General features: G+C 35.2%; 1 protein-coding gene across 3 annotated transcripts in view; it reads right to left on the minus strand.

Moving 5' to 3' along the window:
* The window catches only part of LOC137284833 (ras-GEF domain-containing family member 1B-like), a 145,710-nt gene that overhangs the window by 109,676 nt on the left and 9,001 nt on the right, over nt 1–27,033 (minus strand). The window contains exon 1 of one of the 3 annotated variants that reach the window (XM_067816839.1): nt 6,133–6,136. The exons of 1 other annotated variant lie outside the window; for it this stretch is intronic. In XM_067816839.1, the coding sequence (XP_067672940.1) occupies nt 6,133–6,135 (3 nt within the window). In that variant the 5' untranslated portion in view covers nt 6,136. Of the gene's footprint in view, nt 1–2,134; nt 2,155–6,132; nt 6,137–27,033 lie in introns of those variants that run through there. One more of the 3 variants, XM_067816842.1, reaches the window with a different exon arrangement.

The raw sequence follows: 27,033 nt of genomic DNA on the forward strand, positions 1-27,033 counted from the left end.
TTCAGAGAAAAAATATACCATATTTTCTCTAATAAGCACACAAACACTCTTTTCAGTGGACTTCAGGGTCAGCACTTATTGAACTTACTGGGTGTACCATAATTAATTATTAGTGAGTGTTACATTATAGTTCGGAAACATTCTAAAATAAACCTATTTTTCACACAAACAAAGTCACACTAGTCACACAAACAAAAGGCAGATACCTGCAGTAACTTCTAGTCAGAAGTCTACGGTAATATATCACACCTAAACTACCAACATCAGAAAAAACTGAATTAATCACATGATCATCCAACTGTTAAAAAGCATGAGACTAAACTGTTGCAGGGCTGGGTGTGTATAACAGTGAGACGTTAATGGTAAAATCTAATGATTACTGTATTACAGCCCTGAAGAAGGGATTATATTCTAATATACATAATGGTGATATGAAACAAGAAACCAATATCTGTTCTACTGTTCTATCCCAAATTGAATGGCATTGTCTTTTATGAATTGTACAACCTTTGGTGAAACTTATTACCTGTATGAAAGCTATTTGAAAGCAGACACTGAGAAACAACATTAGGATTGTCATAAATCCTTAGAAGGGCTGGCTCTCTTGGTGACACTTTTATTGGTATTTCACAGGGTGTAATTACTTATACGTTCACAGAATGGTAGGAAATAAACCTGTGATTTTCATAAACTTATGAAGGATAATGGTACGTGATTATTTAGAAAGCCTGATTCATTTCACTTCATACAGCTACTGTAAACCATCAAAACATGAAACCTGGTAAAAAAAACCATGTTCTTATTTCTGTTCAGTCTGTCACTCTTTCTATTGTCAAAGCCTGTCAACAACATCTTTATGAAATGTACACCCTTGATGAAATTAATCAAATGCATAGATGAACTGTTTCTCAGCTTTCTGCCAGTGGAATGCAAGATGTATGTGGGTTATGTGAATAAAACAACTGTATTTCCAGTTTTATCACATAATTAATTATTGTACATATACACAGAAATTTATAGATTTGAAATCGAACAATCAGTTGCTATGTTTGTGATAACAGGCGTTTGTCGTTTCAGCCTCGACCAACATCTACTTGTACTATCTCTACAGCTGCCTTGGCTGTGTGATATTTTGATTGTCTCAGTATTTCCAAAAGAGGAAGTTGATAAATAATTCCTTCCAGTTTCTTCCTTACCACCCACTCAGTCAGGATAAACTCTCTTGTTATTCAACTCTCTGGATGTCAAAATTAGATTCAGATTGTGATTAGCATTCTATTAGGAGACAAATGAGACTGATGCTGTATGTGGTGAAATTAACATGGATCGGTTGCAGGAAATGTGGAAGCAATGCATTGTTTCAGGCCACTAAATCAATGTATGTAGACTTACAGGCATCACTTCCTGGTTGGTTGTCATGGTGAGGATGTGAGGAGGCCGATACAGATAGTGTCTCACACATTCATTTATTGCAGATAAAATATATATTTGTTTTGGAATATTCATGTAATGTTTTTACCTACCATTTTGTTTTCAAGTGTTATAAATGAATTAAGGCAATATTGGTAATAAGGGTTTGTTAATTCAGTAACACTAAAAACAATTAAATCCATTTCTTTCCCACCTTTACAAACCTTAAATCAAGCTAGATCTAATCAAAACAAAACTCCTTCAAAATAGCATGAATTGAATACAACACAACACTGCTGCAAGACAACATACTAGACTATAAATCATAATGTTAGATGCCTTCACCCAACGGAAAATGGGTACCCAGTGGGATAAGTCATGTGACTATAACCTTCTAGCACCTCACAGGCAGCCTGGGTTATCCAGGGTAACAATGTTTTTTGCTTGAATGTCAGGGCTATGAACGTACCTGGCGTTGAGTTTGAAGCTATGTAAATGAACACATTATTATGTCTTAAAAATAAATAATAAAAAAACCCAAACAATTCTACACATTTAGATTAAACCATCTTTTCAACTAAATATTAACCTTCTTTAATTTAACAGGAATTCACAATAAATCTCTGATAATCTAATCCTCAAAAGTGTTTTAGCAGCAAAAGTGCATTGGTGATGGAGTTTTCCTCTATGGTATCAGTACGTCCTGTGTCATATAGCAACTCACCTGTTGTTGGTTTCCCCTGTCTATTACATGTGCTGACTGTCTGCATGTGTTTCAAGTGGGACCCACTTCCTGATTCCCTTCACATCACATACATCAGGGATAATGGCTTTGACATTTCCTGTCAGATACAGATAAACAGCACAAACACAAAATTGCTGTTGCAGCGCTTTACCTAGTCTAAAGCTCGGTCTCTGAATATACATCATTTGCTTGGACACAAAGAATTCCATTTAAACTGAAAGGAGGTTCAACTACAGTAAGGTGGAAGATTCAAGATCTTGACTTGTTTCAATTTTGTCCTTTGCATCAAAGGAAGGGCTAAGTAGAATGAAAAATAGTATGGTTCAGATACTGTGAAATAGAGCAGTTTATTTTAGACTTACAATAAGAAGTCTTGCAAACCTAAATAATGAATTTCAAAGGTCTAGGTGGGAATAACTCTATAAACTGATAGTTACTTCCCAACAATTGTCATATATTTCATGCTGAGTAGTAGTGCGAATAAAAATAGATTTTTTCAGGGGAATACAACATATTTTATCTGTGTCCATTTTGTGCACTAGTGTACAAATTAAAATAGATTTTTGTCAGCAGAATACAATACATTTTCCTGTGTCAATTTTATGCACTAGTGCATACTGGTTGCATGTTTCTCAGTTGCGAAAATTCTGCTGCATTTGTTATCTCATCCACTCGAACATTTATAAGGATGATCTGGAACTGACGGTATTTTGTGGCCCTTGTGTCACTGCTTCCTAGGTAACTTGTTTGATCAGGTCAATAAAATCATGGGTTGTAAATGAACCTGAACTAGAAAAGAACCCATCTAACACTTTTACCACAGGGCCAACCCTAATTAGCGAGAGAAAGAATAACACAACCCTGGTCTTATCATTCACAACATCTCCATTATAACATATGGATTATGTTTATGTTGCAATCCAGGCCGTTTATAACCTAATTCTTGTAGAAAGTATACAAACAGTTAACACAGTCCATCAGGTGGAGCTATACGTGACGATGTCCACACTGGCACATCGCAAAAGCATTGCTACAGGTAAACAGGCACACCTGTATCTATATTATATGAAACAAACTTCATTTTTATAATATTTTTGAACAGATATTTTTTTAACTTTTGTAAGGATATTTGACCTACAATCTTAAAAAAAGAATATGTTGTAAATTATTTAATGCACTGGTACAAACACAATATCTGATCTGTTTCAGGGTCATGTTACTCACATTTCATGAGAATTAGTTCTGTCTTATTAGCTTTTTCATGATATGATCGATAATAAAACTCTTCCAAGTTTACATGGTAAGTGTGCATTGTGAACTCTCCATCAGTACATGATGTACATTTGCCGTGCTGGTAGGTAACTTGGTCTAAAGCTGGGTCAGGAGTAATCTAAAATGCTGCTTAATTACGCTAGTAAATAATTGAAACACCAAAGGTAGGTACTCAAATTAAATGGCAATCGCAAGGGCAACAATGAAACGCAAGCTCAAAAATGCTGACGGTAATTTGTTACCTAGCAAATCATTACGTCTATCAATATTTCCTCTATACGCACTCAAACTGTGCTTTTGTTCTTCAGGTCTTGAATACCTAGCATTTTCTCGAAGCCAGAGCTCCAGACAATATTACGGAGACCACATACTTCAAATATTGACAAGAACAAAGCCTAGTCCCAGGCTATCACAGATACTTTAGAGTGCACGTTTCTGACAACTAGACTCTCACTTGGGAGGTGACCTACTGGTGAGGGTGCATTTTAAGAAGAAAAGATGTTTTAACATGACATTGAGCATGTTCTAGGTGTTACCTCTCTGAGAATAAGACAAATGAATTCCAAATTGATCGCTCAGTAGCAACAGTTTTATAAACTTTCATTTAAGGTGGATGGTGAACTTTTTGAACCAATTTTGGTTGAAGCTGGATTGTGATTAATCATTTTTCAGTATGACCATTAAAATTTTCAGAGAGGTCTAGTGAATATTGCCTGAATATAGAATGGAAAATGAGTGGTTGAATGCCCTGTCCAATACCATTAAAAGATGGTACTTATTGATGCCCTGCCTCTGATAAAACGAAATAATGGTAACTTAGAAGCATTATGCTATGCCAGTAGATTATTCATATTAAAACCAGTGCATGGTACCCAATCAGCCTCCCTCTATAATACTTCACTCCTGGCTAGTACATGTAAAGACATACATGATATATGCTGTGATGTATGCACACACATGCACATTTTACCTCACCTCCCTGTCAAAAACTTATATGAAAACTTTGAGAAAATGTCAAAAGTAATACATTAAACATGGTTAACATTTGGATAGAATTATTATTAATGATAAAATATTAATACTTCCCCTATAGAAAAGCGCTAAAGAATCTTTGAAAGATCTGATTCCCTAATCATATTTCAATGTCAATAACTTAATTATTTATCATGTGTGTAATATTTAGTTCATGAATGTACTGGTGTGAAAAGATTCTGCAGTATTTTTGATGAAATGCATTATTTAGCATCAGATGCTCACAGATAAATATCTGTAAACCAGTTCACATCCGTAGGAGGGGACGATGGAGAGCTAGGAGAATGGAATTATATTAAAATATCTTTTAATATTAATAATCCAGAAAGATTCATATCAAGTTTCAAAGCTGCTTCAGTAAGACCCACCCTTTGCCAGAGTTTAACTCTTGTTCTATGTAAATATATGATTTTAACCTTCCAGTTATCAACTTTCCCTTTGTCTAAAGCAATATTTCAGCAGCTCAAGGCTCTGTGTCTATTTTTACAACTTTTGAGCATACTCTTTCTAAGAAGATTTCAAAGAGTGGCATACAACTCCTGCTCAAAAAATTGTTTGATCAAGGTTAAAAGGTTAAAACATTCAAGGCCTCAGTGTAGTTTCAAAATCACTTAAAAAACATTGTACATCATAACTTCTGAAATGCTACTCAATGAAGACACTGTGTAATGTTTGTATACTGATTTATACAAAGTGCATAACAGTTTTCTCATTTATAAACCTCTATAAACACAATTTCTATGAATTTACTTTACAATAAAACTTCCAAGATTGTAGATGTAAACATTAACACAAAGCCTGTAGACAACAGTATGATGCACTGGCATCATGACTGTAGACAAAGTCATGTGACAACTCCTAACATGGAATTTTGACATTTATGCTGCAGGCTACACAGACTCCTGTTATGCCTGAAAAATACATTCAAATAAACACATCGGTAAAATAAAAGCTTTTTGTAATCAAGCAAAGGGTAAGCTCATCTGCAGGATAGAAATATGATATCAGCTCACTTGTGCACCATGAAACTATACATAGAGGCCCATTCACCCCAACCTTGTTTATCTGGACATCCTGTATTCTGGACATTTTCATCTTGACTGATTCCAGTAGGGATAAACGTATGTCTTGGCAGTGTTCCAGTTACATAACAGCATGTCAGCTTAATATGGGAGGAGACCTGAAGAGATACAGGTCTCTAGATGCTTACAACTTTGGTGAAACCTATGAGCATGGTGAAACCTATGAGCATGGTAAAACCTCTGTATGGTGAAACCTATGAACATGGTGAAACCTAAGCATGATCAAACTATGACCATGGTGAAACCTAAGTATGATCGAGTCTATGAACATGTTGAAAACTGAGCATGGTGAAACCTATAAACATGTTGAAACCTACATATGGTGAAACCTATAAGCATGGTGAAACCTAAGTATGATCAAACCTATGGACATGCTGAAATGAGCATGTGAAACCTACATATGGTGATGTGAAACCTATGAGCATGGTGAAATCTATGAACATGTTGAAACCTCAGCCTGGCACTGACAAACGTAGAAACATAATCAAGCAATTTTGAATTCAAACTCACTTGGCTATTGTGATGCCTTAGACAACTAAGCCATATCTGCATCCCTTACAGTTACACATACCTAGATACATTACTACTTACCATTGATTCGTTAATCATGTTAGTCTTCAGTATTGCTAATCTGGACAGTCTCACTGGATTTCACTCTGCCACGAGCTCCTGATTCATATCCGGCATCTAATTCAGTAACTAAAGGAATCTTTATGTGCGAGTTTGCAACTGTCAATCAAATGTATCAGCTGTTTGTTCACTGCTGCAATTGACAAAGTCATGCATGAAATAATTACTAATTTACCCAGAAATGTTAATGAGGATTACCTGGCACCTGGGTAAACGAGTATTACTGCTGACTGTCTGACTGTAATCTGTTTCAACCTATGGAGGTTCATTACAATCACCTGCATGATGAAATATACATGCCAAGATGAGAGCTGATATACATTCCTATTGTCAGATGTCTATAGCACTGATTGGATGTAAAACAGGTGATAGACAGGAAATAGACATGCTATCAAGTCTAGCAATGTTGTTGATATACTGGGGCTATACAGAAACAGACTATAGACATACTGAAATATACATGAAGAAATGTTGATCAATTGATTGCTATAAGAATGATTGGCGGTCGATATTCATCTATTGGAAATCAATACCTATGGAGCATATTTTCCATTTAGGATGTATTATCAGTGAGCCTATAAGCCAGGAATAAGGTTCCTTAATAGTTGTCAGAACATGGTACCTTATGAGATAGAGATGTGAGAAGGTCATGTATATCTTATTGATGAAAAAACAGGTCGCTGGAGTGACCATAGCCTGTCTTCAAGGCTGTACTGAGCCAGGCCCATGGATGTATAGTGTTTCTATCCTTCAAAGTCTAGATAAATGAGCAGGACCCCAGTTTGTTAGAGGGCCATTGATATTTTTAGAAATTATCATTTACACTATTAATTATTACCTTAGAAACTTGTGCAAGGAATTATTACCTTCGAGACATAAAATGACCACTGTCAACCATAGTGCATCAAACATTCCAATCATCATACACCCAAACATTCAATAGACACTTTGAACTGACACAGGTGCAGATTTGTACATTGAAAATAAGGTGTTACTTCATTAAATGTTTTGGAAGAAACTCCTTAAAATTACAGATAAAGTACTGAAAGGAATACATTTCAAAGTCAAGTTTTAGTAATTCTTATTCTCAGTATGCTGCCAGGTTACTAGACACTGATCATTTGTCTGTCATGACAATGAATCATAGGTGGATATACTTCACTAGATTTGCCTCCCTTGTTGTATAAGGATCTGTTGGTTGTGTGTTTTAATCCCATATTTGTGGTCTGTTAGCATCACACTACCTATGGTTTTAACATAATATAACTGAACTAAGATTGACGTCTCAGTGGTGGCAAAATACCTTTAGTTTATGTGTGTATATTTCAGTAAAATATGTAACAGCATCCTTCATCTAGATGACCAAGTGAGTGAGTGAGTGAGTGAGTCTTAACAACTCTTTGGACAGTAATTTCACGGTGTGGCAGCTCAATGTCCTAAACCATGCAAGGCACAAATTCAACACTTTCATAATCTCATGGACTGATATGGCGCTGGTAAGCCACGAAACATAATCAGGGGAGAACCAAGAATTGAACACACCATCAGAATTGGCTGACAACTTCAGTTATACAATTCTGCTTTGCGACACAGGATGCCTCAGACAGCTTGTCATCTCCATAAACTTTAAGCAATAACTTGGCGAAATATCATAGTGCAATATAGACATTTACTGGTATGCCTAGAATATTGCTACCCATGAGATCACAATCCAATATTTTACACTGTTTCTCAACCATCACAACACTGTTGTGAAACACAGTCTAAACTAGTAAGCCAGCCTTAAACATTATAATTACCATCAACTCCTTGATTTACAAATTCGGAGGCTAAAGCGAACCATTTAAAAAAGACCACTTCATCAATTCTTGTCTAACTAATGAGTTTACAAACTTAGCATGCAAATGTTTAAAAATGTTCAATCCTAATAGCCTCTAATCCATTGGCTGGACAAACAACTTATCCACGTTTTCAATTAAACAAGTGTGCCCTTATTCCTCCAAAGTTTCCTTCATTCAAACAGTGTTTTGTTTTACTGAAGTTCGTTCAAATGTCTGTGTTGACATACTCTGGGCAGGCGATTACCCAGCTGACACTGTAAGGAGCTTAGTGCAGTTGGGAACCAATCAGACAATTTCATCTCCATTGGTTTCACCTGTAAACTGGTCTTCAACATGCAAGCTCAGTTTTCTTCTCAAGTGAAGGATGAAAAAAAGTAGAGTTTTTCACCTTTCTGTTTGACACAGACTGAAATGTGATCAAACATTACACATCTAATGGGGATTTGCAAGCTTAGTCACAACCATTACACAACCTTTTCTTGCTTACACGAAAATTGCGACAACAGACAGATTTTGGCTGTTTGATCCCACAATTATTTTTACCAATAACAAACACCAGGGCAGAAAAAAGACAACATCTTTATTAACTTAAGGCATGTGATATCTTCAAACAGCTAAGTCATATTTTTAAGGAATATCAAATTTTTCTGAAAAATTACTGTCGAAAATATTTTTCACAAGATTGTTCCCACTGGACACATGTGAACCTGATGCAATATCATGTGATCCGGAATAATATGAGCACATTACTTTTAGCTCAATACACTTCAAGGTCAATAAGTCTTCGAAATTCACATCAGTCCTTCAGCCCAAACCACTAAATCCAGCTCAGGAAGAGTGAAGTTTGTTCTCACTTACAAGTAGCATTTGAAGGCAATAGTTTGGGACCAGGTATTGAAGTTTCAACCTTACTTGTACAAATTGGAACTAAATAACATATAGAAAATATAAATATTTTAGTCTTGTTCAAGCAGGACAAGTGAACAACTTTGAAGACTTTTGAGAGAGGGATTACAATAATGCTTTGGAATAGTCAAAATACAAATTTATAAGACCTTAATTTCTGGTTTCCCTCTGCGATATTTTCCAACAATTAGGCTGAATGAATATTGTTTTACACAGTCAACAATATTACTGTTATGTTCTGAAGGAATATTTTGGCATTTCCAACATTCTTACCACATGTTTGTGGCTTCATAGCTGGAACTTTTAAACAAAATTCCTGACACGTTCAACATGTATAGTTGATATATATGTCACAGCAAGTGTCAAAGTTCATCTGTCTTTGTTCTTTCAGCTCTGATAACAAGAAATACCGCTTTCATATATCTGTTTTCAGTTCTCAATAGAGGAAACAGATCAAAATTGCAAAGCCATGATGAAAGATTGTGCATATTTAGCTTAGAACCAATTTCTTAGAAATCGGCTTAGAACCAATTTCGACCATGTGCCCTTCAAACAAAAAAGAGGTGATCAAGCTTTGATCTTATTTGCAAAGTTCATCTATGTCAACAACACGGTTGACAGAAATGTCTTATTTCACCTACGCAGAAATATCCTCAAAACATGACTCCCTGTTTGCTTAGTAGGTTGTCTCCCCTTTTGACCCTCCTTGACCCTCCCACCATCCCAGAAGGTCATCTGCTGCTAATCCATGTGTACATCTCATTCATTCATGTTCAACAGTGCTTAAATGTCACAGGCCACCATGTCACCTGTACAAATGACGGCAGTCACTTTGCCGTGTAATGCTAATGAAACATTGGAAACTGAACACAAACACTAGAATATATTTGGAAGACACTTCAACTGTACTTCCTGTAAAATATAAGAGAGGATATGGCTGTCCATTTTATTACTGGGTGCAATACTTCAAAAACTCATCACCAACGAAAACGGTCAGATACTCTTGTTCTTGCTCACTAGAGTCAGAATTTTACAACTGACCTCTTTATGGAATGGAAAGGTTGGTTGGTTGTTTAACGCCACATTCAGCAATATTCCAGCTATGTGGTGGAGGTCTGTAAATAATCAAGTCTGTCCTGTAATCGAGATCATGAGCACAGATCTATATAATTGGGATATTATGACCTCTGTCAACCCAGTGACTGACCACTCGATCCATTTGGTCACCTCTTTAGTTATATGTCATTTTCAGCAATATTCCAGCAATATTACAGCAATATTACAGCAGGGAACACCAGAACTTGCCATCTGAACATTAGGCATGACATAAATCAAAGACCAAGATTTGTTTTGATGCTGTGACCTCTGCATGCTTGATTTACTTCCATGAAATGCAGCGTCAAATTACAAGCAGCCAATAAAAGAATAAAACATATTTTCCTTCTTTTGCACAATGAGGTGAGAGAGGAGGTTGTAGGTGCCCACCCTTGTCCATTGAAAATAAATAATAAGTAACTGGAGCTTTCTAAATTTTTTAATCAAACTTATGTTTAACTTAGCTACGTTAGAAAGTACAAAATCAGGTTAAGTCTGAATACTGATCTACAATTTACCATTCAGGTGATGTCATGAATATCATATCATAAAAATACTTCAGGCATGTACTGTCAGTTCATAATCTTGCATTTGGTTGAACACTGAAACACCTGAGACATACAAAACTGACATCCATCCCTTTGCTTGCATTTTGACAGACAAAATCGAATGAGTGTTTTTTTCATCCTGAAAAGCGCTGAAGAAGTAACAGCACTGAAGGGGTTGACATTTTACAAGAAATCATGCCTGCACCCATCTTACAGAAAAAAGACTGTATTTTGGATTTTACCCACACATCAACAAGTATTACCCTGGCTTTTAGCTTCAGTGAGGGGGCAGTATAGACTACAGATAAGTAATGTAATGTAATGTAATGGCAATGTAATGTCATTGAAAATATCATCAAAGGTTAATGAGTGCGAACATGGACAAATTTTGTAAGAAAGATTACGACAGGAAGTGAACTTAATGTGAAAGGAAGTCTCAAAATCCAGGAACTTTAACATAAAATGTCTTTTAAAAAAACATCAGTTTATTTCAAGTTCCTGCTTAATGAATAATAAGTCCTTTCTCCCCAACAAATTGTCATGTGGAAAACAGCATGACTTCTGAGTGAAATGATTTATCTAGTATTTAAGTGTCACTCTCTGTGACAAAGTGTCTACTGAAAAGTAATATCTGCAGAAGAATTTACTGCAGATAACCTTTCACACATAAAAAAGAAAGCAGTCAATATTTTATGTCTAAAAGAAAGATCCCATGAAGGTGCTGACTTTAATGTCTGTTGGTAATTTAGAAACTGGAACCTAGTTTATACAGCATGAAAATGCAATAGATATGTTAGGGAATGGTTCCCATGATTAGTAGAGAGTCTGAACAAGCTGTAGTACAAAATTTTGGGGGAAACATTAACATGAATACCTTCCTTCTTTATGAAAATCAATCATATGCAATTCTGATGTAGTATGTAAGATACATAGGATGTAGAATCATCATCAACCATTTAAAGCGATCCATTAAGATGTTATTGCCTATGTTTACAACATAGATACTTTTAAAATGAACTGTCAAAGATAAATTGCATGAAATATGTCCAGGATGAAAACTAAGTCTTCAAATGAATCACAATTCAATGAAATGTAGAATGTTGACACAAATTTTATAAATGTACAATTTCAAAACCTAGTGCTCCTTCCAGCCAATGACGAATTACCCACCTTGGAACAGTGGAATTAAATAATATCAGCTTGTAATTTCAAACTTTTTTGTGTATGCATATCCTCTAAAAAGTAATAGTAAGGTTTTACTGAAGTGACAGTTTTACACATGAATACAAAGTCTTAGACTACTGGACTGCCATTTATCCTACAACCAAATACAGAGTGAGTATGAAAGAGTGAGTTTTAGCACTTTTACCACTATTCCAGTATTATCACAGCAGTGGACACCAGAAATGGGTTTTACGAACCAAGTTTGTTGGAATGATGACTGAACATTTAACAACATGACTACCTCTCTACTTACCAAATACAGAGTTTTGTGAAAAGCTTCAAAGTACGAAATACTGACAGAAAATACTATTTGAAACATTAGCAAGAAGGAATTCCAACACAAGTTTGACATTTCCTCCAGAGAAACATAAACACTCAGTGCAATCACTGTAGTATGATATGATTAGAACAGAGGAGATGATCAGGATTTAATGTGATAACACTAATGAAATGCCCAACAGAAATGATTCTAAGATTTTAGTAGTATCATCACACACATTTAAAAAGTCAAGACAAAATATTTCTACACAGCCTATTCAAATTTTATGACAAGATTCTGTCACTTATAAGGACCTAATGGGAGGAAAATGTGTTTAAGATACATTATCACAAGGTGTAGCTGTTTAACATGAGGAACTACCTGTTAGTCAGTGACAGACGTCACTTTTGCTCACCTAAAATGACTGACTTCAAGGAAAATGTATAAGACTTTGAGGAAACAACACTGAGACAAGAGGATATAACACTAAAATGTTATCTAAACTGACTGGCTTCACAGGACCAAAAAATAATTCCCAGCCCAAATCACACGTTTGGGGAAACTCTGTATTTGTCCTGTTGATTGTGAAAGCGTGATCCTGGTGACTCTAAAAACTTGGATTGTCTTGGGGATGGTCTCATAACAGTGAATATGCTTAGATGAGGTAACTTTTCATAAATTTTACATTTTGAGATGTGATCGTTTTCCTGTCTTGACTCTGTTGAGTTTAGGGGAAGTAGCTTCTCCTAGTGATGAAATGAGCTTCCTTTCTGGTGCCATACGGTTTTCTAGAAATTTGCTTTTTAAACTTGTATTTTTTTAACCTGATAGGGACAAACTTTATGGATGAAGAACCTCTTCATGTAGGTGGTTCATCCTTAAAGTTCCAACTTCATGAAAATGCCACTCAAAGGTGTTTTGTTGTTGTTTTAAAACCAACAATACAATCAGACATGTCAGAGCAGAGGCAACAATGACAAATTAAAGTAATAAAAGTTGACTAGCCTTTACTGTGCTTTGTCAGTGTAAACATTTAGGTGCACTTGACATGAACAAAACATAAAAAGTGAAAAAAAACCATCAGTACCAGTATATTCTGATCCCCTGACTGGAGGATACGTTGTCAGCAGGACAAATCTACCAAAGTCAAACCCACAGTGTAATTCCCTCAATGTGCTCACATTGTCAATATTACCCATTTGTATCTGGACATGCCACAGTTTAGGGGATTAATGAGACTGTGAGAGTCAAAGGTAGGGCTACCCAACCAATAACACGTGGCACCAAGATTTGCATAAATATGGTGACACATAAATTTCATAGTTTACATATTAAGAGTATTTTGCCATTAGCCATGCTATGATTTCATCATTAATATTGCTGCATGCAATAACAGAAGTCTGAAAACAAACCTATCACAGACATATTCAACTGCTGTGGGGTAGCCCTGTGGTTACAGTATTTGTGAGTTTGATTCCCTATACAGGTACAGCGTGTGAAGCCCATTTCCTGTGTTCCCTTCTGTGATATTGCTGGAATATTGTTAAAAGCTGTGTAAAACTAAACTCACTCACTCAATTCATAATATTCTACATATCGATATGACATTCCAGCCTCCTGAATGAAATCCTCGTAAACCCATGTGTTGCACTATACTCATATATACGTGTGAAGAGCTAGGACAAGACAAACAGGAGATCTTGGGCATTACTGGAAAAAATTCATAACACTGAAAAAACATTGTTCCTCGATGATCCTCGGATGCCTAGCACCAGCCAAACAAACAGACAGTATCTAGGAAGAGAGCTCATCATTACAAACGCTTGTGATTCATGCATTGTCACTCTGATGCTATGTGTTCAGCCTTGTCTGTATTGCTGTTCAGTGTTTGTCGTTGAGCCCTCTCATCGATTCCATATTTGACTGATACACAAGATTCCACTATGTCTGTCTTCAGGACAAATACAGATTGGCTGCACAAGGTCAATTCCACACTCTATGGACCACATCTCTTTGGATCACTTCTGACATTGCGTGATTTTCATTCTTGTGTCCAGAGTAGAAAAGAAATATCTTATACATCAATTAAAACTGTGAGAAACTGATAAATATACACTGGATCACTGACTGATGATCTTGTCAAGGACTCTTTCTTCAGAAGCATTTTTTATATTGTTGCCATGTTCACTTTTAAATATTAAATAGCAAGAAACACTTTTGTGAAACCCATGAAAAATGCTTTGAAAAATCCTTGAAACATGATGGAAAAACAATTGAATAGATGAGATGCTAACAATTATGAATCATAACTAGGTTTTTCAAACTCTTGCAAACTCATAGACTCTTGGGCAGCTAAAGCGACCTTATCCAACTCAATTTTCTCTGTTCACATGCACTGTAGAGCACTACTTTCATCCAAAATGGGCTCTAAAAGAAGATGAGAATCATGCTTGACTTTACAAAGATGATCTACCAAGTGTCCAGGGTCAAGCATATGTACAATGACACCAGTTTTCTGCTAATTTGGTGTTGTTTGACTATGATTCAATAGTTGACACAGTAATCTACAGACTGTTGGAGGAAATGAAGGGAAGGTCATTTACAAATATGGCCACTGTTTAAATGTCTTAATTGTTCCCAAACTATCATTCCCAGCTCAACACATTGAAGTTACACCAGTTTGAGTGTCTCAGACAAAGAAGCCATAAATGAAGACAAACATAGAAATCCCTAGCAGTCTTAGTCTGGGAGGTGGACATTTAGTCTGACAGTCGTGGTTTTATCTTGCTTGTTGAACCATACCTGAAGATTGGTTGATGTATTTTGTTTATGAATGATACAGCCGAGAACTTGGCTCTGCTCCAATACTATTATTGCTTATATAGGTGTTCTGAGTAAAACCATGAATAACGAACACTGGAACTCAGTCAAACTCTATGAACATGACATGTCATGAAGGTCATATTTGTTTGACAACAGATTGTTTTCTGCCTACCCTTGTCAGATGTTGGAGAAAGGTAAAACACAGACAATCTTAGGAATACATTGAACAGTAGTCTTATCTCAGTGTGTCAGGTTCAGCAGTGAAAAAGTTTAGTTTTAAGCCACTTTCAGCAATATTCCAGCAATATCACAGCAGGGAAACCAAAAATGGTCTTCACACAGGGTACCCATGGGGCAAACTGAAGCCGGGTCTTTGGACCTACAAGCAAATGCCTTAAACACTAGGCTACCCCTTTGCCCCTGTTAGGTTCATGAGGGGGGAAAATCACAAGAAACCATGATCAAAGACATACATCATGTTGAAACCAACAAGTACAGGTATTGCAGTGATAATAAAAACTTTTAACCTAGCAAACCTGGGATTTTGATCTGATGAGCATCAGATTCTAACACAACATAGTGACAAATAGAGGCAGTGATGTAGCCTAATTGCCAAAGCATCTGTTTGTCATGCTGAAGACCCGAAGCCCATTTCTAATGTCACCCGCCATGATACTGCTGGAATATTGCTAAAAGTGGCATAAAACGATATTCAATCAGTTATTGACTCACTCACAGATACATACAAGCAAAGAGCAAGTTGTCCCACCCGAGATGATAGAGCTGAATATAGCATGAACTACTCGCAGACATCACACATTTTCATTCATTATATGTTTTCTGACTGCACTCATAAACATGACATATATTCCTGCTGCTGTTTACGAAATAGTGGATTATATACAGATCGGCACCATATAGCTGCAGTCTTGCTGAAAAAAATAACGAAAAACGAAGAAATGAAATGGTTTCCTGAACATGACTATTCTAGTCTTAGGTTTGAGTGTTACTGGGATGAAATCTCACCACCCAGGAATGTCCTCATCAGCAAATCAACAAACCAAATAAAAACTGTTTCACATTTTAACACAAAATGTAAAAAGTCAGAAAACAGAGTAGAATATATTCTGAGCCTAAAGCCTCCGACCCAAACATCCCAAATGGTCTGCTTGCTGAGAAAACAAGTGTTTCTATATTTGTAACTATTTTCCTGAGTTGCAGTGCATTAGTGCAAGAAACACAGCAAGACATGCAGAGCAGTAAATATATTACATTTCCACCAGAAGAACACTTAGTCTATATTTTCCATAATACCTTTCGTGTAAATTGGTTATGTTTTTTTTTAACCATATAAGAGCTGGAAATGACACATTGCGAAAATGATGCATGCAAGAAAAATAAATATATGACATTTCAACAAAAAGTTTACCTGGCATACATTTTCCATACCTTTTATATAAACTGGTTAATATTAGATTACCATACAGGGGTGAAAATGATATTTAGCCAAAATGACATATTATTAATAATAAGATTGGTATGGATGAAAGGTTTTGCAATTCCAATAACCTGATTCAACTCCTATTTTGAAGATATGTTTCATTATGTATACATTCAACATAAGATAATGGGAAACATATTTGACTGATACACAAGATAAACAATAATGAAACAGAGATAATAAATATTTTCTACATAGTTTTTTTATTTTGGTAATTTCTCCATAACATCCAGATTTTAAGTATAACAATGTTATTGTGTAACCATGGAAACAACCTGCACATTGCAATAAGTATCCATGGTAACAGTTAATGAACTTGGGACAACATTTTAATAAGGTATGCCATCTGTTGCAGTGTTACAGCAACTCAAGGTCTGTCCTGGAAACGTTTGTAGATTACAGTGTGTATTTCATTATGTTGTAGATTTCACTACAGTAGAACGTTAACACTATTGATCTCCTGACACGCCTGTATGACGTCACTGGTTACAGCCAATCAGCTGTTTCTGTCAGCACCTGTCAATCATTCTCGGTATTGCATTGAACATCATCAACATGTCATAATGTCTATGCAGGAGATAATTTTGGTTGTATTATCTGACATCTAGACAGAAATAATGAGGTGATGTGATATTGATTACATTTTGATTACATTCATTGTTGAATGTCTAATGTTAGATTTCAAAGACTTTTTGAAAATTTCAACATTGGTCCATTATCATTTTAAAATTAACTGTTTGGGACTTGTTTTAAAGAATTTTGTGTAATTTAAATTAGTACTTGACAAAGAAGCATTTTTTTGAGGGGCATTTAGATTAATATTGTCATCCTTCCTGACAAAGAAGCATATTTAGATACAGAAGAAATGAAGCAGTATATGCTGCCATGAAGGCTTATAACCATTAACTGGAAGGAGATTTTCAGACAATGTAATCTGATCTTGGCAGCAACCATGTTGTCACAGTGACATAACATAGTTCACAGTCACCTTGTCTCAAGCTGTTTTTACAATGATTCATACAATTCAAGCAAGAGCGACTTGTGTGGATCCAGGTTAGAATGATCTTCAGTAACCGATGCTTGTTGAAAGAGACGACAAGCTGGATGAGATGGTCAGGCTTGTTGATTTAGTTGATGCATATCATTGTATCCAGAAGGTATAAGTCCATGCTCATGCTGTTGATCACGGGACTATCTGGTCCAGATTTTATTATTTACAGACTGCTGCCATACAGTTGGTATAATGCTCTGATGTAAAACTTAACTCACTTACTCAAGCGAGGTTTAATTGCATTTTTAAAACAATACTTTTAACATTTTTTAAATCATTTCTAAGATGGACATGAAACAAATCAATTTAAGAAAGTTCTATCAAGATATAAGTTTCTACTTAGAAGCACTGAAAACAGTAAATAATATTTTAGCTTCAACAACGGTAATTTCACATAAAACTGCATATAAAAACAGCTGACAGGAGCACAGCATGATCTGACATAAAGACACCATTGTCACACACAGCTGTAAAACATGCTGTGAGTTGATTAATATGCTTCCTAATCAAACAGCTGTTGAAATCCTATTTCAGTGTACCTATTACACCTTTAGGGTATTGCTTGACTTGTCAAATGTTCAAATTACTGTCTGTCACCAAAAACAGAGGAGCTGGGATAGAGACAGAATTTGTAACGAATATGTTATTTATCTGATATTGACACTACTGATGTTAATTTCAATACAATGATAGAAGCTGATTGAAAAAGGATATTATTGCCAGTATACATTATGTATTATGAATATGCTTTTGTATGGTATATGCAAATGATGGATTATATATCAGTGTTTGATAAACAAGGAATTCTGGGAACTTTAGGCTGTTGCTTTATAACAATAAACTGTAACACACTTGACATTGACATGGTATGTACAAGAGATTGAGTGAGTGGGTATGGTTTAACACCGTTTTTATCACAAATACAAGTGAAGGAGGGTATTGATGGTGTCTAATTTTAATATTGCATGTCACATTATTTTATGACAATAGAGGCATGTGTAACATATTACACATATGGTACAACCTTAAGCATTTGAACCACTTTGAAATATGCCTGCATTCACTAAGTAGTGAATGGGTACTGGAAGAATGAGATAGTTAAGTGATTTCTAAGCTTCCAGTACCTCCCACTCAAGACTGTATACTCCCCAGGAAGCTGAGAATATAAACTTGGCAAACACGTATCTATTAACCATGGTTATACTGTTACATTTGGGGCATGCTTCAGAATACAAAATTCTAGCTATAATTATTATTAACAAACTATAGTCTGTTTGCGGTGAAAACGTACCAGTGAATTTCACTTGAAACAAAACAGTAAATCAAATAAAGTGAAATTCGGATTGCAAATCCTCAGAATTTTACTTTGCCAATTGAACATTTAAATCTCAGAATTTTATTCAACTTAGCATAAAAGTTGTTAAACAAATGATCATAGCTTCAAATCCATTTATTTGCTTGTAATACATGGGGCTATCCACACTAAATGAAACATCAAGGACAAGAAGTGACGATCTATGTTCACACTCATCATGTGTCTCATGTGCATTTGTTTATCTGTGTCTCATGTACATTTGTTTATCTGTGTCTCATGTACATTTGTTTATCTGTGTCTCATGTACATTTGTTTATCTGTGTCTCATGTACATTTGTTTATCTGTGTCTCATGTACATTTGTTTATCTGTGTCTCATGTACATTTGTTTATCTGTGTCTCATGTGCATTTGTTTATCTGTGTCAACTTGCTTACCCCCTTGTCATCCAAACCAATAATAATGGTTTGAATCTGTGATCATTTGTAAAACAACTTCCATCCTATGTTGAATAAAAATCTGAGACTTACATTTTCAACTGGCAAGATAAAATTTGGAAGATTCTCAATCTTAATTTCAATTTATTTGGGTTACTTTTTTACTTAAAGTGAAATTCATCAGTCCATTTTCACTGCAAACAGATTATAGTAGGAATGAGAGACTATTTTTGAGAGTGACCTGTCATGAACCTGCAGGTGTGTTTCATCAAAACGCTGATAATCATATCGTCATTTTTAATACATAATCTTCAATGGCTGTCATTTTGCTCTCTGACAACATCGTGTCTCCAAGTCTGTAGAAGTAAATCTTGCTGTCAGAACCATGCTCTAATCATATCACACTTCCTCTTAAAACTGATAATATATCAAATTGAGAATAAAGCAATGACAGCTTCCAGATAATTGCAAAATATTACATTTTCCATGGGCCATGTAACATTCCCTGGTATCCCCCCAAATTTGACAGCTGACTATTTAGAGGTTCTATTTTAAACTTGAGATTAAAAAGTTTGCAGCCCACTGCTTATGATGGTCATCTTAGTTTTGGAATACAGTTTTCTTAAGAAAAATGTCTTAAAGCATTGTTTTCATCAATATTCTTCTAAAACATTGTTATAAACTGTGAAAAGTCATGAAACTTTTTCTGAATTTAAAAAATAAACATCATGATGGTAATATTATTTTTATCCGACCCTAAAACAACGCAACTTTACCTTGGATAACAACCTTTCTGCAATAAAAGATCCCATTAATTAAGCTGAACATACTTTCCAATATTCACATGGACATCTCTGACGAGAACACCCAAGACCATTGCTATGTTTTAACATTTTGTTTTTAATCTAAGTAATAAAAAATTCTCATAAATAATGTCCCTTAGACCTCAAGATGAGGAACACATCATATGGCAAAATGACTTCTTGGGAGCTGGTCATACTTGCCTTGAAGGCGCACAGGAATGCCACTAGATATACCTATATGATCCATGTCAATATAGAGTCCTCTGTAATCAATAATACTGGAGGTAGTCAAATACCTACATGCGTCATTTCTCTTGGTCAATAATGGTTTCCAGAATATTCACGGAACAGCTCAGGAGCTTATCACCTTCCCAGCTGAACTATTCCATACAAATAGCCTGGAATGCTGGATAAATATCTTCAGGAATGGATGCTAAATGAATATTGTTTGGATAGATGCTGATGCTGATAGAAAGAATCTCTATTATCAAGGGACAATGCTGAGATATACCGACAGAAACAAATAAAGAACACAGAAAAATTCATGCATTGCTTTAATATTTTCCAGTTTACATCTTAAGTTTGGAATAGCACTGTTGGAGGAGGTCTGAGAGTAAATAAAGGAACACTGCCATGAAAGAGTGTTCCCTGTTTGTTTCCCTCAGTATCTTAGGGGCTTAAAGAACATCAATGGTTATTTTTAACAATAAAGAATATATTCTTATATAAGAAGAGTGTTTCATTACTGGCTGATCGTCTTCTGACAATTTTCTGCAAATATTGAAGAATTGAATGAAAATATGAGAAAATGTTCACATAATTTATTTCAACAAAAAACAAGAAAAACTTATTTTTGCTAAAATACAGACTCTGCAGTTTATAAACAAATCTGAAATCGTAGTAACAAAATATCATTATACTTCTGCAATTGTCATAATTATACAGTGGTAGGACTGAGATGTCTGTCTGTTTATTTGTCTGTCATTGTTTCTTTTGAATTTTCACTTTCATTGAAATTTCCATTGGCACTTTTCTCAGATTTCATCCTGAAATTCACATCAAAGAATAAATTGCGAGGTGTTTGCTTTCACAGTGATCAATAATTGGGCTTTCATTGTAGCCATTATAACTCAATGAAATTATGGAGATATTTTCAAATTGCCACCTGGGCTTAGACGAACCCTTTCTTTAATCGACAATGACCTTTCTCAGACTAATGCAAATTGTGGGAGTTTAAAGTTCAAATGCCCAAGCCATATTGTCAGACAATATTGGTTTTGAAAGGTTGAGATGAGGAGAATAAAGGACTTGAAAGTCAAATCAACTTGAACTGAAATAATAACATGGTGGAAAATACCCAAATCTTTGAAGTTTATCTGTTGATTAGCATAATTAAGACAAGTTCAGGTGTATTATCTGAACTGGTGGGAAATCCTAGCCGAACAGGAACAGTTTAGATGTTTGATAGTGGGTGAGAAACTTAATTCTTTAATTTGGGTGATTTGTAGGTTTTCACAATGATAAAATCAACTTCTCCGTCTTTAATATTGGGGTTATACCTGAAAACCACACTAAAATATTGAACTCTTTCCTTAAAGAATCCTCTTTCCTCTTCTGTTTTTTTTTCATTGTATGTGAAACCTTTGTGTGAAAACATTATTTCTCAAATTCAGAACATTACGTCAGTGACAATTCAAAATGCAGAAGTAACATTTGAGGATGCTGTTTTAAAATATGTTTCAAAATGCACCGTTCAGAATGACATAGGTCTCAAAAAGTGTTTAAAAACTCAATCTTTAAGTTGATTTAAATGTCAAGCCTATCAGCCAGGAGAGAACTGGTTTAGGGAATTGACTCTGTTTTCTCACTTCAAATGCAATTTTTCACTATATAAATGTAGTTAGATAGGGGTATTATGAAGATATGTAAGTAATTCCCAACCTAATATTTTAAAGGTGTATAGTTTATAAAATTATTCAGGCACGATGTAATTTATATCTACATCAATATTTTCTTCATATTCTTTGATTACATACATCTTGTGGATGTGTGCAATAAGAGAGAGTTTGTACAATACAGTATTGAAAACACTTTCTGACATGAATGAGTGTTGTTCAAGTGTGTGTGGAGAAATATGGTAAACATGGTGACCAGACAAAATCACCCCTCCAAAAGTGTATCATAGGACAACATCACCAAGAAAAAAGCATCAAGAGTTTCAGATATCCATTTATGCATTGGTCAATATTTCAACATTCAACGAGGTCAAACAACAGAGGTCACAAAATTTTGAGCAGAATTTTCACATCATTCGTTACACGTCCTTCATTTATTTCACATAAACAATGCCGATGAACATGTGTTTATTTATGCATAAAAGCTAACAATGAGTGAGGGGGATTTTATTTATTTTATGCCAGTTCTATGCTAGTTTACTTAGTTAAATCAGTATTCTTAAAACTCTTCTGTATTTGTTAATGAAGCTGTTCTATCAAAAACATGATAATAGGGATTACAGAATCTTTAACCTAAAACTAAAGATGAGTAGGGGGTGGGGTCGTGGGTTGGGGGTGTCTGTTTTCATTTTGGAAATGGAAGTTTAGAATTTGTGCGGGGGAATGGATACGAGTAAAACATTTTATGTATTGAAGCAACTATATTGGAATGAAAAGCACTTCCATATACTGCTTTCAGACAAGTGATCATAGGAAGGTGGTAAACTCACAAATTGTGTTGGTTTATAGAGAAATAGAAGTAGAAAATATATGTTTTTAATATTTCTAGTCAAATATTGTGTCACACGGTAAAATGAGGGACAACTGTCTCTTAAAAGTAATATATATGACAATCTAGTTCTCAGTTTGGTTCTTGCATTTTTTCTGAATATTTAAAATCATATCATGCTAAGGACTTCTTTATTACATTTATGTTAGATTGCAACTTTATTCCCAAATTGTTCATAAGTGTGTGCTTGCACAGAGCAGGTGCTGTCCCTCCATCTCCTTTGAAATGTAAACATGGCATTTTCAACATGTCCTGTTTCATGAAAAACATGTTCTTTTGTTCAAACAATGACAGAACACCCAAGAAAATGTAACAATGATTACCAGCACTGTAAATGCTGCAATTTCTTTTCACCTGGAAGCTAAGCTTCATTAATCATGTAAATGCAAGTGACATTGACGTTATTTCTACAGCTGTGAAAACAAAAGCGGAAGAGTCCAACATTCAGCATGGTTGGACGCCTCTGGGTTGAAAGTTACGTCTTTGTACATCACCATGACAGGTGGTTAAGCTGCAGGATTTGTGCTTGTTATTGATGATTGATGGAAATTGACATCCCATGACATGTACCTGTCTTACATCAAAGGAGCCTGTCTTGTCTTTAATAGTCATACACATTCTTCTTCATCAGATCTAGAGATGTCTTGGATTTGATTTTAATAGTGTTTCTCTAGATGGAATCTATTCTGGATTCTATGATGTATACATATTTACTGGGGAAATGTATAGTCGTTGACTTTTGGTATATGAGGAATTTTTAAAACTCTGTGTGTGTAGGAGGGACAGGGGAAGGGTGTGTGTGAGTGGATCTGTTGTCTTGAAATAGGAATTTATTTATTTTTCTTTTTTTTTCAAATCAGTCAGTCAGTTTGATTGGCAAGTTGAGAAATAATAAGAAAGGTATGATACTTTATCGATGACAAATATAATAAAGAAGCTGTCATCCATAAAAGAGTATCTTAGCTTCCTTACAGTGATGATGGTACAGCATAGAAACTGCCAGTAAAATACAAGCAAATACTTTCATCACTTTGCAGCCCCTCCATCCTCCTGCTGTGCAAAGATGTCATTCCTCCCATGACAGATGTTGATAGGAAATGTTTTTCAAGAAATTGTAATTAGCTGATGCCAGGGTTTCATCAATAATAAATATAAATGATCAATATCATAGATGAAAATGGACTGATTCACAAATGACTGGAAATTCTTAACCATAAACATTCAATGCCCACAAATATCTTTCAATATTATCAAAATACATTTTACTACAAACATCCAACAAGTGATTGCCCCATAATTTGAAAAGAAGCCAGTAAGATAACTACAAAATGCCTGCCACACTATGAATAGACATCAACATGTTTATACTCAAGAAATGACAGGTGGTAAACTAATTGGTGACATTTGATTGACAACAATACACTGAAATTAACATCACTGAACCTGAACGAATCAGAGGTAATCCAGGTACTCAGATTGTTTCTTCCTGATATCAACGATCCTGAACACAGACATTAATGACCTGAAACATATACCAGGTATAAACCAAACTTAACAATTGACTGCTATGAACAACATGAAGATGAAATAGACAACAGTGAACAATGTCCACAACTTTTGACCCCAGTAATACCAACACTATATGTATGTGTCCATGGACCTTGAAGACAATATAACTTAGCCTTGTTCAGCTATGAACAAATGGTTTCTAGATAAAACCTTTATTTTACTTTCAGGTGGACATCAGGATTGACCTGTCTGACCTGTCATTGACAGGCCATGTCATGAACCTGTGCCATGGTATTCATTTCACTGTATAAACATTAAACATCTCGAACTTGGATCCCCTATATACAACACCATGATGTTTATATTTACTATTCTGGTCAGACAATGTATTTGGGGACTGTGGGGGGGCTAACACTTTAGGGGCATGGAATATATCACCATAATAATTATTGTCCATAAGGTCTATCATGATTATTATCATTAAGAATATAAGCATGATGAAATTGTTTTGGTAGAAAATCACATTTGCAAGTTACTTGTACATATACGTCAAACATAGTTCACACATTATGTGGTGCCCCCTGCCGTGATATTGCTGGAACACTACTAAAAACGGCATAAAAACAAATTCACTCACTCATTGTCATGACATCTCTGCAAGTTATTTTAAGAATCCTAATAATGTGTGTGCATATATGCATGTGTGCAGGCATGCGTGTGTATGCATGAACTTCAGAGGGTATGCTTAATGGATGTTTCTTATTTTTATGATTAAGTGGTGAAGTGTCATTTACATCCTTGTGCCACTTTCATCTCTGAGCAAAGAAACATGATTTGTTAAATGCATACAAACATTTTCCCTATATAATAATCACAAGAATATTTCAATATTACACTATTCACAGTTTATAAACATTGCAGTATCAACTCCAGCGTGATGATATAAATAAAACATGAATATATGACAACACTCACACATATTCTGAGAATACACATCAGAAATGCCTGAAAGCTTAATATACATATAAAAATAATACGTAAAAGCATTCTGGACTGATAGTGACAGTCATCCCACCAGTTACAATAAGGATGCCTACAGCATTGTATATTCCTCAGCAGGTAATGACAGGAAGGTGTGACAAGTTATTGACAGCCATCTACTGAAACTGACGCCACTGACCCTGAACAAGACATCAATGTACATCTGTAAGGAACATTATATTTCTCACGATACACAACCATTCACCGACCATTCAACTGACAAGTTGTTTAAGTAAGTCATTTTGCTATGGGAACTGTACAGTATTCAAATACAGGTGATGCTGTCAGCAATATTTACTTACACCATAGATAAATATTCTTTTGAACAGAGTAATTATGAAATGTGAGAAAACATGAGAGTACCAGGTCAATTTGTAATCATGGTCAAGACTGATTTGAATAGTATGGCTGTTGGAAAGCCACTCATGGAAGTCTGAAAATACTCACTCACCCAGTACAAATAATATCTGGCAAATGATATTTGGTTTTCTGTTACCATTACTACATACCCAGATAGTTTAATTTGCTCTTGACATGCTAACATATACTTAACAGCAAAGGAACTGCAACATTTTTGGGGGTCAAGTTTTTGAATAGAAGACATAAACATGAATGCTTTTATGAGATTTCATGGTTTCTAAAATTGCCAATCCTATCTCAAATCGGATAGCTTAAGAAAATGAACAGGAATATGCTATGAATTAATTCATCATAATCTGACAAATACATTTTGTGTGTAAACATTTATTTTCAGCAACTAACACAAAAATATTTTTGCTGTCATCAAAACATTTGATCAACTATCCCAAGATCATGTGACAAGGAAAAGAACTTTAACTCCACAGAATAAAAAAATACATTTATTTGGAATAAAAATCATGGATGACATCTTGAGGAGAGATCTTATCAAAATGTCACATCACTTTGAAATTAAACCTGTTTATATTATCTTGCTGCAACAACATGAAATTCATCTCACAACCATTTCATGTCACACCACCATTACACGGTACACTCCTCAACAAATGGAACTTTTATTGATGCTGTTAATGGATAATTTCCACATGGATATTAAATGAATATTAAAGTGTTGCATAACACCCCCACTATCAGTGATTGACGGGTCAGCCTAACAAACCCACGTCTAGCTGATATCCGTTTGTGTACTTAAACAAGGAAGAGAACATTATTATAGAATTGTGATATTCAATTCCAGTCTTAAACAAACACAAGATATAGGATAGTCAGAAACTCATCCTGTATGCTGTAGGGAGATTTAAGAATTTGTTTTGTAATAGGTTAATTTAGTGCCCTACACTTTTCACTCCAGACCATAAGCTATACATACACATTAAGTGTTTACACTTGCCACCAAGGTCAGTGACCTTGCACTTGGCAAATACATACGTGGATGTTGCACAAGGTACATGTGTATACACTTATAACCTTGGGCAAAAGAGCTGATAATTTTACTGAATCTCGGAAAGAATTTCATATCTACATACTCAAGTATTAAAGTCTACCTGTGAAGGATTGTATACATACAGTTTTTAGGATTACAACGGACCCCTAAACACTAATTTCAAGGGTTCTTACAGGATATCTCAGTGACCTGTAAGGTCACAAAATAGTGTAGTGTACTGTAGTTTAAGATGCAATAATTACATCTGTAACATACACTTCACATGTCTTGATAGTTTGGTAGTAGAGTGAATATTTCGTGTGTA

Source organism: Haliotis asinina, chromosome 5, assembly GCF_037392515.1.
Source record: "Haliotis asinina isolate JCU_RB_2024 chromosome 5, JCU_Hal_asi_v2, whole genome shotgun sequence".
NCBI lineage: Eukaryota > Metazoa > Mollusca > Gastropoda > Lepetellida > Haliotidae > Haliotis > Haliotis asinina.